General features: G+C 37.2%; 1 protein-coding gene and 1 non-coding gene across 2 annotated transcripts in view; both read right to left on the minus strand.

The window, feature by feature from the left end:
- LOC120330681 (G1/S-specific cyclin-D2-like) overlaps positions 1 to 14145 on the minus strand; it is a 64304-nt gene that overhangs the window by 16434 nt on the left and 33725 nt on the right. The window contains exon 6 of the mRNA XM_039397564.2: positions 12150 to 12298. Coding sequence (XP_039253498.1) covers positions 12150 to 12298 — 149 coding nt within the window. The remainder of the gene's footprint in view (positions 1 to 12149; positions 12299 to 14145) is intronic.
- Positions 13719 to 13911, minus strand: LOC120332114 (U2 spliceosomal RNA). Its single transcript, XR_005568069.2, has one exon. It is a non-coding gene; the product is annotated as a U2 spliceosomal RNA (small nuclear RNA).

Genomic DNA, 14145 nt, shown 5'->3' on the forward strand with positions numbered 1-14145 from the left:
AAAAAGTTTGGAACCACTGGCTTAGATCAGGGGTATGAGGTTCTATTACGTCATTACTCTTCATTACGTCACTCAAATTCTCTTATTTCATTTTTATTTGATACAACCATTCGCTCGCCAAAAATCGTTCAATTATTTGCTATAATATTACATTACTAGAAAGGCCACGTCATCCTTTCCCATCGCGCGGAATTTGGTAACTTATTACATCGCCCACGTTTTATTAAATCTGTTTATGATGTTTTATGATGTGGTCGGGTTTCGAACCCGCAACTTTCCACAAGGAAATAGTTTTATAATGAATAATGAAGGAAGTTTCTCAATAATGTGATGAAAATTACGAAATTGGCGTAAGCGCTGGACTCCCGAGATTTCGGTATATTTTTCAGGGCACTCCAGAAGTGTGTGTACCAGTATGGAGGTAACTAATTTTGTTCGCCTACTTAACATCAAGTTGTGTAAAGGGACTGAATACTATGGACAGGTGGTATATTCACTTGGCTAACACAGACAGTCCCCGAACTCGTAATAGAACTAAAATAAGGAAAATCGGATTCAAATTATAGCCTAACCCTAGCCTGGTACACATACTGTGGTAGTATCTTTTTCGGGATTCGATCCAGGGTTTCGATCCATTTCTTGCATTTAATTCCGGGATTTTAACTTATTTTGGTACAGTTATGTTTACATCGACAGAGCCATATTCGGAGAGATCATACGGTTAATATAATTGAGAAAAATTCACCCATCATGAATACTTCAATTGTTTTTGTATTTTTGATCGATACGACATGATATACAAAGGATCAAAGTCTAATTTTCATTCTTTTAAAAATTTGTTTTCAAAAACCCATTATCTTGCCCCAAAATTAAATCGGCGCCGAGTGGTTACTTACAGAATGATCGATCGAAATATAATTTAGCCCTAATTGTTGACGTAACAATGGTAAGATCAAATTACAAGTGGGTGGTTTGTTTTGTAATAATGAAAATATTATAGAAATGGCGGGAGTTGTTATAGCGATGTAATGGTTGCCTAGAGACATTGTGAAGACGTATCTGTACTTTTAAGTATATTAACTATATAAATATGCTCTAATTAGTAAGGAAATTTGCGCATGGCCAGCGCACTCACTTGAAAAGTAAATTAAAATCGTCTCCGAGAAACCCCTGAGAAGCTCAGAGCATGGATTCACAACCAGTAGGTCACAAACATATTAAAAATGACTACAGGTATAAATTTAGCTCATTTGCGTCAGTATAGTTAAATTTTGATTGTAGTAGCAATGAATAATGACGGTGTCTTTTTGCTACTGAGCGATAATTTTCATTCTAATTATAAAAACAGAAGTGACTAATTTAGCGAAAAATTCCTCGTACTTTTCCCCTGGCATGAAAATGTTAACGCACCATGTTGGCTCGGTATTTACTGTCCATTTCATTGCACCCTGCTGGCAAGTCGATTTAGGTTTAGATATTTCACTTGTGAGGCCAATCTAGAACCAACGCGCTACCAACATGACCATCTAAGGAGCTTCGATTTTTGAGAGAATAGAAAACTTGATCCAGCATTGCCTACCTCGTACCATAACTGAATTTAACGCAATCTCATAAATTCTTTGAGCAATTTTTTAGCAAAGACATCAAAATATGGTTTTAGTTTGGTTGTGGCAGCATCATGCCGTCCAGATTGAACGGGTCAAATTAGGCTCGTGGGTCGCAGTTTGCCCATGTAAGGTACAGAGTATGAATATACATTGCAGTACACAATTCGCCATGGCGCTAACCAAAATTAACAACCACAGTTTCTAAAATTTCATATTTTGACGAAAAATTGCTTCGTCTAATAATTTTCCCTAAATTCTTGGCATTTTCTCTTATCCGATAACATCACCGATAATTGATATTGTCCATAAAACCTTTATGACAAAACACAGAAAGTCTTATTCAATCGAATGTGACGTTGTTGATATTTCGCGCCTTTTAATAAATTCCCGCGGTTTCATCCTAAAATAAATTATTTCGTCACAATCCAAGATCAAAGATGTATTATGACATCAGCACATTCCATCGTGACATTATAAAGACCCGTATTTTGCATAATATCAAATGCCATATGAGTTATTATGTATGCTCCACAAATGGCCCATACCTGGGCGATATACATGGGCGGATAATTTCGGCGCGAAATACAATCATGTGATCAAAAACTGGCGGTCATGTATCCAAATGAGTTCAAGGCATCCGAGACATCTTTTTGCGATACGGATACATCTCGGATATCCGGTTCCAATTCTATATTTTCGATTCCCGATATTTCGACTCCGAGCACATATATATTTGTATATTATTTCAACTTAAATTTATCTGGCAGATTCCGGTTCAAAAGTAACTCCTTCACATATCAGTTGTTACTTCTAGCCTTGCTATAAGTCAGTGGTTCTCAACCTTTTTTCTTCCGTGGCCCATTTTTATTGCACGAAAATTATGTGGCCCATTCATCAGAATAAAAGTTACCCTCCAGTAACAAAAAACAGTATTAATCGTTCATTAACTACAATCCAAATTTAACTATAGTGACACGAAGAAAAACCGAAATGTTCAATAACTCCAGCAATTTTAAATAGGTTTGTGGCCGCCCTGAAAGTGTTGCTGTGGCACAGCGATGGGCCATGGCCCACTGGTTGAGAACCAGTGCTTTAAGCCTTAAAGTGCGAAATGCCCCAAAATATCAGTAATTGCTTGTTTAGAGCCTTTTTCAAAGCGAAGGCGAGAAAACATCATACATGAAGAGAGCCATTTTTAAATTACGTCATCTTGAAAAATTTTATTTTCTTGTCGACTTCATTTCCTTGAGAATTTTTATTGAAGTTGCAAGTGCAACATTCCTTGTGCACCCGGTTTGCTAATTTATTACAAAATAAATTTGTCGAATTTTTGGGGCGAAAAAGTGGCATTTTTGGGGTGATTTAATCCTGAAAAATAGTCGAGTTACTTCTCGCGTGCAACAGACTATCAAAAACAGAATTAGAAAATACGAAACAATGAAATTTTATCTCGACCTCTATGACGTCACTGTAGCTCTATTGTGACAAAACTATGGTGAGAAAAATTCAAAATTCGCGCGTTTCCATCATCAATTTGTTATCTTAGATTATCCTTTTGTCAAATAACGCAAGATATTTATAAAACATAATGTAACACATTGTTTTGATGAAACATTTAAGGCAGTGGGGGGGGGGGGGGGGGAGACTTTCTCTTATTATCTGTTATTTGTAGCTTATTGTTAACTAGTTATATTTAAGGTGTGAGGCTTGACAAATTCCAAAAAACGGGCGCGGCCTAAAAAGTTTGCGAACCACTGATATTCACGCTTCGAACATTCAAACTTACGTAAAACATTGGCGTGATGGATAAATGAGAGAAAAGAGGGCAAGGATGGCTTTTGTGATAGAGCATTGTGATACATATAAATCGGTGGATTTCAACCCTTTTGATGGAGCCCAATGAAACATTCCAGAGACTCGAGGAATTCCTGTGCAATAGTTAAACTGTTGGAATTGTACAACGTATAAATATATATAAAAGCCAACCAAATACTGGCAAAAAATGATCTTCGAAACATGAAAGTTTATTGATAATAGGTTTTTTATTATATTTTAACAATATACACAATGTTTCTGCAGGACTAACTACATATTCTTCTTCTATAATGCGTTGGTAGATTCGTATGTATATAATGCAAGGATGCTGTAGTAAGAGTAGAGATAACTATCCTAAGTGATTCAAGAGTTTTGCTGCACACTAACACAAATTGGTACTCCAGTAGTATGTGAACGAGGTTAGGGTCAGGGCATAAATTTATTCCGATTTTTCTTATATTAGTTCTTTTACGAGTTCGGAGACTGTCTGTGTTAGCCAAGTGAATACACCTGCCTATAAGTTTCATTGTTTTACACACCTTGATGTTAAGTATGCAAACAAAATTAGTTACCTTCATATTGGTATATATACTTCTGGAGCGCCCACAAAAAAAATTCTGCAACGTTCCCTCTGGCCAAGGTGTTAGTGTGCAGCAGGACTCTTGAATTACTCAGAACAGTTATAGAATTTCGTATTAGAATGTAAACTTACGGAGCCCCTGAACAGCACTGGTGGAACCAGGGGTCAAGGTAAATTTCAAGATACACACGAGGTTTATCCGAGAAATAAACCAAGCCATTTTAATCGTATTTTTTACGCATTGAGCACTGAGCTTAGCCCCACAAAACAGGGCGCGAGGAAGGTATGCATGGATGCACATGACTGACCCGGATTATGATGTAATAGGAATGAAAATCAGCTGATTTAGAGCTTGATTAAAATACAGGCTTGTATTTTATAAGGCTCAAACATAACACGAGGCATAAACAAACTCCGTCTATAATATGATCCGGGGTGAGTTGGGTTACGCGGGGGCAAATTCCTTCGAGAGCGCGGACTCCTTCGAAACAATATGGCGAAAAAGCGCGAAATGTCAACTTTAAACACCTTAATGTCTGAGATACTTCACACGACCCCGGTGGAAAGGGCGAGTTCATATGACCGATTCCCCGCATACTTCGGGCTTTGCGAAAATAGGCGAAATTTGAAAAAGCTGTTTCGCAAAAACAAGGAAAACGTATACTTATGATTTTTAACCTCCTATACCTTTTTATCCGAATACATTGATGGATATGGCTCAAACTATGTTTTTTCCTTGTAATATTTCGAAATTCCCGAATTTATTTTCAAACGACGAGCCGACGGTGTTTGTAGATAAAGCACATTGGGATATATCATCTGTGTAATGCAGAGATTCTCGAACACCCGGTGTTATGGAGCCCATGAAGAAGTTGACTATTATTTACGAAAACCCAATACATATTTAATGTTCCTGATTAATGTTGCTGAGTAATTTAAAGTTACTTTATTTAATGACTGGGATGTATTTGCTGCTTATCAAATTTAATCAATGCCGTTATTGCTTCTTTGGACAGTTACTAAATTAGCCAAGTCAGTATTTTGATAAGTAAACGAATAGCTCGCGGAGCCTCCAGCTCTGGGGATCCGTACGTATATTGGTGTAACCGATATTGTCTATGTCTGTGTTAGCCAAGTGAATATACCCCCTGCCCATAGGTTTCAGTCCATTCACACAACTCGACGTAAAGTAGGCAAAAAAAATTAGTTACCTCCATATTGGTACACACGCAGAGTGCTACATTAATTAAATGCTAACATTTACGTGTTACTGGCTAAACATGACTAAAATATCTTCAACACTTGTTTTTAACCTTCTGAATTGCGTTGTCAATTGTGACTAATAATGTTTAAAATTCCTCAATGTTTCGTTTACGGTTCAAGTAGATTGTTTTGTCATAGCTTAACAATGACTACACATTGTGACGTTAGTATTAATCTCACAATCCGATAACAATGTACATATTAGATAAGTCATCCGAACGACGACGTTTGAACAAAATTCGCCGAAGTAGATTGTATTACGAATTGTTGTTGTGTTGTGTTGAAAAAATTAATAAGCGCGACCAATGCACAAATCAATTCCAAGTTTTCATTACTAGGTAAGAACTCGCTTGATGGCTATTTTTTTTACATTTCCCACGAGGCAGATATATCCCCATTAATTGCCCTATTTTAGTTTCATACCTTAGGGAAACACCTTTATATGACATGCAGTACATTTTTTTAAACATTTAGCTGAGATTTAACATACTGGCACCGGTATTGCGATGGCCAATATTTTTCACTTGACATTCTTGTTTGCTTCGCTAAATTGTTTGAAAAAAACGTTTTTTCGTGGCAACTAATACGCCAATCAATTTCAAATTTTCAGCACATAAAGATCGAAGAAGCCGTTGGAAGAAAATCACTTCTATTTTAATTGTTCAAAATACATTTGATCCCTATGAGTTATAATATTTTATCCCCAATTTTGGCGTCACAACTTACGAAGACATCTTTATGTGAAATCCAGTTCATTTAATTAAACATTAACTGTAACTTTACGGAACCGGTATTGCGTGGCCATTATTAGTCATTCAACATTCGTGTTCATATATTTGAACATTATTCTTTTTTCAAACAAATTTCGCTTTTTTACATTCATATTTTATGGGCACACCTTTATATGAAATTTGGAGCAATTTTTTTACCACTTGGCTGGAATTTTGCTGGTATTGCGTGAAGATTTATTAGTCAATTGACATTCAAACATTATTCTTTTTTAAGCAAATGTAGCCATTTCTACTTATTTTGCTGGTTTTTACGATACACAGGCACACCTTGATATGACATTCGGTACAATTTTATTAACATCTGAATGGAATTTTGCTGATATTATCAGGCAGTTCAACTTTCTTCTACATATATACCATTGAAAATCGGATTTTTTAATCAGCGTTAATAATGGATAAAAAGTTCAAAAGTTCAAAGATAATCTTCTTTATTCGTTAACAATGCATTCCGGACGCGAACGAAACGATAGGTCCGGAAGTGTCAAGTGTCGTTTCGTTTACGTCCGAATACATTTTTGAACTGTCGAGTACACATTTGAATCCCATTGTCACGTAATTATACTACTGTCTTGTGACGAAACAATGTGAATGAGTCATGCTTGATTGGCTATAAGTGTCATCAGCTGGGTAAAATATTTTAAACAACATTTCTGATTTGAAATCTGGATGAGAGGGAAGAACGTGTCAGGTGTATTTTAAAGTGCGGAACACGAGCCGAATATGACCGAAGCTGAATAACATCGAACAATTATACGAGAGTTTAAAGACAACAATGGGATAATGTGCAAATTTGCAAAAAAATTGAAAATATTACAAAGAAAAACCGTGTTGTTTAAGTTTCACCAAAATATTTCAATAAAAATTTAACATAGTTTGAAAAAAAATGTGTCATTTTCGTTTTTCAAAACGGTGCCTCAAAGTTTTGCGCATTTGGGTTAAGTTCTCGAATAATAATAATCAGAGCCCTACTATGCGGAAATACTGAAAATTGGTGCTGTTTTCAATGGGTATTCTGAAAATAAAAATCCAATAGGCCGAACTGGAGTTGTCCGTGTGTAATCTGTTATTGTGCCATTCTTATAAGGGTACTCCCGAAGTATGTGAACCAAGATGGCGGAAACCGGAACGTAGTATGTGTACCAGATTAGGGTTAGATACTAGTCCCCGAACTCGTAACAGCACTAAAAAAAAATTAAAATAAAATTATGGCCTAACCTTAACATGGTACACATACTACGCTCCGGCGTCCGCCATCTTGGTTCACCTTATAACTCTTAGAGTACTCTTATTACCAACTTCGAATACAGTATTAGAAAAAAAACATATATACTAAATTTTATTTTCAAAACGGCAACTTCACAACAATATCTTCATTTTATTTTATTTCGAATTTCAAATATATATTCTAGCAAAAATCTTCAGGCATATTTACTTATTACCGAGGTAAATTAATTAACGAATAAAAACACTATCAATCACCGTTGAAGCGAGAATAATGGACCGTTTCCATGGTTACAAAATTGGCGGGATCTAGTGAAGCCATTCAAATTAACATCTAATTATTTTGTCACAATGATGTTTGAGAATTCTTTCAACAATTGGCGGGAAACATCAAAAAGGTAATAATGGTTGCGCGGACGCTTGACACAATTCCTAAAGTCGCTAAAAGTGCTTTTGGCGCAAATCCTGTCGTATAGAAAGCAGGATTAAACGTACTGGGCGGTCGTTAACGAAATAACTGCGCGGTCGTTACCGAAATAACTGCGCGACCGTCAACGAAATTATTGAGCGGTCGTCCTCGAAATTGTTGCCTAAACCACAATCGTCTTGTTCAAAAATACGTGACATTTTGGGGATTCCTTTGCAGTCGTGCAGATTGAGATACTTATTATTATTTTCTTCAATGTTCGCTTAGGATAAGGCTTCAGGCAAGCAGACCTTGGTTTTAAAAGTTTAATATGCGGCGCGTTATCACACCTTTATATTTGATGTTGACTTGCCAATAAACCACGGCCGGTCTATGACGGATATGAGAAAAATCCATGGCCAAAAATTCTGCCAACCTAGACTGGCGGGCCATGTAAGTGTGACGTAAAAGTTGTATTTCATGAATATTATTTACAGTATTACACAAGCAAAAGTGGAAAACAATAAGCCTCGTGCCAAAACTAATTTTAACCGTAATCTCAACGAATTCCTTGAGTCATTTTTATAAACATCAAAATTTAGTTTAGTTGGGTTTGGGGTTGTAGCAGTATCAGGCGGGCCGGATTGAATTACCCAACGAGCCGGATTTGACCCGCGTGACGTAGTTTGCTCATGTCAGGTCCACATGAACTTAACGCTGTGAAGAGCGCTTCATCGTATTAGTGTTGTTGACCGATGGCTGTACTCAACGACCCGTGACATCTGACCTTTATCGTTTGTCAAGTATCTTTGGTAAATGTTGGAGAAACGTCGGAAACGTTACTAGAATATACGAGTAATTTAAATAAACGCTCTGACATGAATGTCAATAACACATGAATTACTGAAAACATAGATTTCATCACCATACGGTTTGCTGAGTGTTCACACACAATCAATTACTCACTAGTAAGAAAAGCAGGATTTCATATTCAAAATGAATATTCCAATGAAAAAAATTGATGAATCTCGACCTTTGGCGGATAGAAAAAAAAAAAAGATGGCGGCGATTCAAAATTTTTTTTGAACCGATTCGAATAATTTACTATTCTATTCGGAATGCCCAGCCCTACCGATGGGACAGTAACTATCGCACAGCAAAACGCTGTTTGAAAACAACACAAAAAATGCATCAAATTTATCCATTTTTACACACATCATTTCAATGACCATCGATAAAATATTCGGGTTAATAACACCCAATGTCTCGTCTGAACTCGCCGAATTGACCAATCACAGTTTCCACGGTTTAAAATAAACAAAAATGACGCACAGCCTTTTACATTTTGCTGGCGGGCGGTCAATATCATTAGCGGTACGATCTGTTACATTGAAGTACTATCGGGCGCCAAATCTGACGGTCAATGGCACTTAAAGGGCTTTAAACAGGCAACACAGGATTAAAGTTGAATGCCTTTGATCGCGTTCGTTGCTAATTAACAACCTTATGGCAGTTTGGAAATAACTTGAACGTATTTTATCGTGTACTTATCCCTCCTGTATGCTTCTGCGTTGGTGGACCGTATGCACACAATGCAAGGACGCTGTAGCAAAAGTGAAGATGAATATTATAATTGAATCAAAAGACTTGCTTCACCCTGATACAAATATATTTTTGCGAAACAACTACTCGTCCTTCCTCTATGCTTTTGGCGCAAATCCTGCCGTATTGGAGACAGGTTTAAACATACTGGGCGGTCGTCAACGAAATAAGAGCGCGACTGTCAACGAAATTGTTGGGCGGTCGTAACCGATGATTGGGTGACCGTACATTTGAACCCACGAACATTTGAACCCATGTGTATATCCGCGGGTTCAATCTTTATGCGGGTGCTAAAACCCATGGGTTAGGGTTAGTATGGGTTCAAATATCCGTAAAACGAAAAAATTCCCATAGGTGCAATAGTATGCAGGTGCAATTGTTGTGGGTTCAAATGTACGTGGGTTCAAATGTACGGGAACCATTGATGGACCTGCATGTATACAATGCAAGAATGCTGTAGCAAGAGTAAAGATACCTATTGTGATTCAAGAGCCTTGTTGCACCCCGAGTCCGTGACACAAATATAACGTGTCCATAAAGTTCATAAAAATTGCAAAGGGAATTTATCGATACCATATATTGTTTTGGCCCTCACAGATGTATTAAATGAAGGTAAAATACTTAAACAAATACTGATTGAACAAAAACCTGGTTAAGATATATTGAGAACTAACTTTATAACACACTTTAAGATGTTAAGGGACTTTAGGAACACACTGTATATCTCTGCGAAACCAACTATCAATTATTCCTTTCTCTATACTTGCGCTGATGACACCCGTATGTATAGAATACGAGGATGCTGTAGCAAGAGTGCGTTCGCGCATAATGCACAGATGCCGTGAAGAAGAAAAAAGGTGATTAGCCATACAAAAAAAAGTTGACTATTCTTAGTTCAATAAAAATAACATAATCTCTCTCCACGAAAACTTTGCTGCATTTTTGCAGTTCAGTACACATTACCCCACAATACACCCTATCTTAGGTCAGAAGTATAATGATATTATGCCTCATGCCATTTTAAATAATCACTTTGAGGAAATATATTAGCTCAAGTTAGCGTTCACCGTTCGTGACATCAGTGAAATTGCATTGTTGTTTAACAATGATCATTTGCAATGCTTTGTTTACATTCCCGCCTTGCAAAAAATTGGCGGGAAATATTTATCATGCATAGTTACGTCATAAACATGATTAATGCAAACAATGCAAAATTTATACGACATCGTTATATCAGTTACATATTAACCGGAGTAAAATCTGTTTTGTCTGCAAGGTCGTGGCAAGGTCAACGCCAGTCCTGAAACGTCGGGACGGAAGTAGCGCTGGGCATTTTAGAACCGAATATTCGGATCGAATCGAATAGTAAATTATTCGAATTGGTTTCGCTCCACGGAAAAGGTTGCAAACCACTGCTCAACCTTTTCTCAACCTTTTCCGTGCCCGGACCCTCCAAGATGTGTAACCTTCAAAAGAAACAACTTAATACGGCTGTTTTCAGATGATCTCTACTGCAAACGACGTCTATTATCAAAACTGCATACAGAAACCGTCTTGGAATCGCAAAATTTCCTCAACCAAAAACAGGTTTGTGTGCTTGGTTGTGGCGGAATCTTAGCAATGATTCCCGGTCCAAAGCAGTATTGTTTCATCTCTCACAGATGTATTAAATGAAGTATAAATACTTGAACAATTACTGATTAAAAACCTGGTTAATTAAGATATATTAAGAACTGACTTCATAACAAAATTGAAATTGTAAAAGGACTTCATGGACATCCTGTATACACCAGCAATACAGCAATGCCAAAATGTTCTGTCCCCACAACAGAACCTTGTTAATAGTCCCGAGCGCCCCGGCCAACCCACCGCTCTTAATTCCGTTCTATTATCTATATTATATACACTCTTCGGTGCTCCCGAAGTATGCCAACCAAGATGGCGGACATCGGAACGTAACTTGGGTAACAGGTTAGGGTTAGGCGATAATTTCTTTCCAATTTTCCTTATTTTAGTCCTATTATCAGTTCGAAGACTAGCCAAGAGCTTCCCGTAGTATTTATACCTAAAATTATGGCCTAACCCTAACCTAGTACACATATTACATTCCGATGTCCGTCATCTTGGTTCGCATACTTCGGGAGCCCCTACTCTTCAATGCATTGTGTGAACTCGAGGGTTTACTCAATGTACCCAATGTATTATATGAAACAACGTAAAGGGTGACCCCGTGACCCCCCAAAAACAGAACCCAAGTAATTTAAATTATATTCCTGGGTGAAAATAATTTTTATGCAAAACAGAGATATTCGGGTACAATCATAAACAAACAGAAGAATGAGTTTTCACACGACCAAGGAAAGATTACTAGTCATTGTTCTTGATATCAATGTTGAAACTAGCGGGCCCTTAACGGCGATTTCGTTAACGGTTAACGGTTCGGTTACCCGGTGATATCGCGCCATCGCTTTTTGTCTTGAGTACACAACGGTTGGGGTTTCGGTTCCTGTGACACTTTCGGTCAATTTTAGCGCGAACGCGTGATTTATTAGGTGTTTAGAAGATTTCTCATCGTCCAATCTTCGCTGGAAATTTTTCTTGAAGTCTCAGAAATTACACGCGCGAATTTTATAGGTGCTATGTCATGGGCAAAATATGACGTAATAAATAGCTTCCAATTCCGATATGACGTCACAAACACGTTATGACTGAATAAACGACTCCAATAGTTCATTAGGACACTTAGCAGTTAGTTATAAACTCGAGATAGTTCAAGAAAAGGAATTTCTAATTTCAGGTGTTATGACGTAATGAATGGCATGATGACGTCATAATAAAAAAGTATGACAAAATAAAGTACTTACAATATCAACGTTTGTGATTTCATAGAGTCTTCCAATCAGCCTTTGCCTTGATGACCAGATAGTATTGTACTCGGTAGGAAGACCGCAAACTGCTGCGCCAACGGTGCCGGCTGCGATCATTGAGGGAGTGTACATTGAGAACTTGTGATCTGGATGGAGAAGTTTTCATCAGAAATAAAATTAAATTTGAAATTATGACGGTATAATACAAAACTTGACATCACAATACGATACTTTTAAAGTCACGGACAACCTTCATAATCTTTGATGGGTACAACGTACATGGTTTGGCAATTCGCACATTTTAAAAATGCATCGCCTTTGTTTTTGAAATAAAAATTGTGATGCTGTAAAACAAAACTCGACATCATTATACAACATTGCCACACTTTGAGTCGCGAACGCCCTCCATATTCTTCAGTGAGTTGGTGGGATCATGGATTGATAGTTAGAACTCTGCAAGAGAAACGATAATAACACATGCATAGAAATTTAATCGAATCTTGGATTCGGATTCATAATGAATCAGCAAATTCAAAAATGTATCGTCCTGGTATGGATTTTATCTATTTGCACTTTTATCAATTTAAACTATTCGCAAAATACCTAATTTGGATATTTAGATAATAACATTTCTGGTTTTCTTTTCTAGGGGGAAAATATGATTTTTGTGATTTTTCATACAGCAAAATAATCAACGTGAAATTCCACAAGGCTTCTGAAAAGCAGATTCTGATTCAATGTTTTATAAATCATGTCATGAATTCAAAATCACTTTCGTCTGTGACGTCGAAATAAATATCGTTACGAAACAAACGGCGCGAAAAAAATTCTCAACAAGTAAGCCCTCGTAAGTTTTTTCGTGAGGATTGCCCTGAAATTGGGCCTGAATATCAAACTAAACAAAATCTTGCTAGACTTTTAAAGATAGTAATTTGTGTTCTTACATGAAATTTGACATTTCCGCAGAAAAAAAGTCCGATTTCCGCAGAAAAAAGACCGATTTCTGCGAAATCCCAAATCTACGTCGATTATGTCAAAATAACAGTATTGTTGCAAAACAAACAGCGCGAAAAAAATACGTGGGAGTAATGTTTTCCTGGGTGCGACACATATGAACAGACGCACGTTGTGATACGTAGCCGCCCACGTTTTCATGGATGCTTGCGTGTAACATTTTTTTTCTTGCGTGGGAAAACTCAAAAACAGATTTTTGGGGTTAAATAATAGCTCCCACATTTGTTGTTTGTCAGTTATAGTCACACCACAATTTTTTTTCTTTCGATATTTTCATTTTATTTTGTTCGTCTTTTTTTAGGTTAATGATTCCCAACCGTTTATGACTGGAAGCTTTTATTACTCAATACTCATATCGCCTTGCCCGAAAAGATACCCCCCCCCCCCCCCCCCTTGAAAATATAAAATAAAATAGCATGAATATCGTAGCATGAAACTCTATTTAGACTTTTAAACGTTTTCCTGCTTGCTGTTACGTTCCAACTTGGCAGTTAGAACCCCCTTTTTCATTACGCTAGGTATATTACGCAGATTGTTACTTTCCCAATAGGAAAGTGACTGGCCAGTCAAGGCTGTAGTGTAACGCCAAGCCAACCTGTTAGAGCGAATGGCAAGCCGAACCCTCGCTCTTGTCGTCGCAAAAATGAAATTGAAACAAGAGTGGGGGAGAACCCCACAATTCAGGTAATAATCTGAATAGTACAGTTACTACACCTGATCTTAGCCAATAGGCCGAAGAAGCGATACATAGTCAAGACTTTTCAACGTTTTCCTGCCAGCTGTTGGCAGTTTCAGAACCCCCTTTTCCCGGCTACGTCGCTGATCTTGATGTTGCGTCACCGCTTATTTTCTTATCCGTTTTATTTAATTCTGCCTATTTTTATTCATTTATTATTTTCCTAGGTAACAAAAAGTTAGGTTATCTATCTCCTCCATTCTTAACCTCGTTTTTTTTTCAAACCAAAACATATAATTGCAA

Source organism: Styela clava, chromosome 6 (assembly GCF_964204865.1).
Source record: "Styela clava chromosome 6, kaStyClav1.hap1.2, whole genome shotgun sequence".
Taxonomy (NCBI): domain Eukaryota; kingdom Metazoa; phylum Chordata; class Ascidiacea; order Stolidobranchia; family Styelidae; genus Styela; species Styela clava.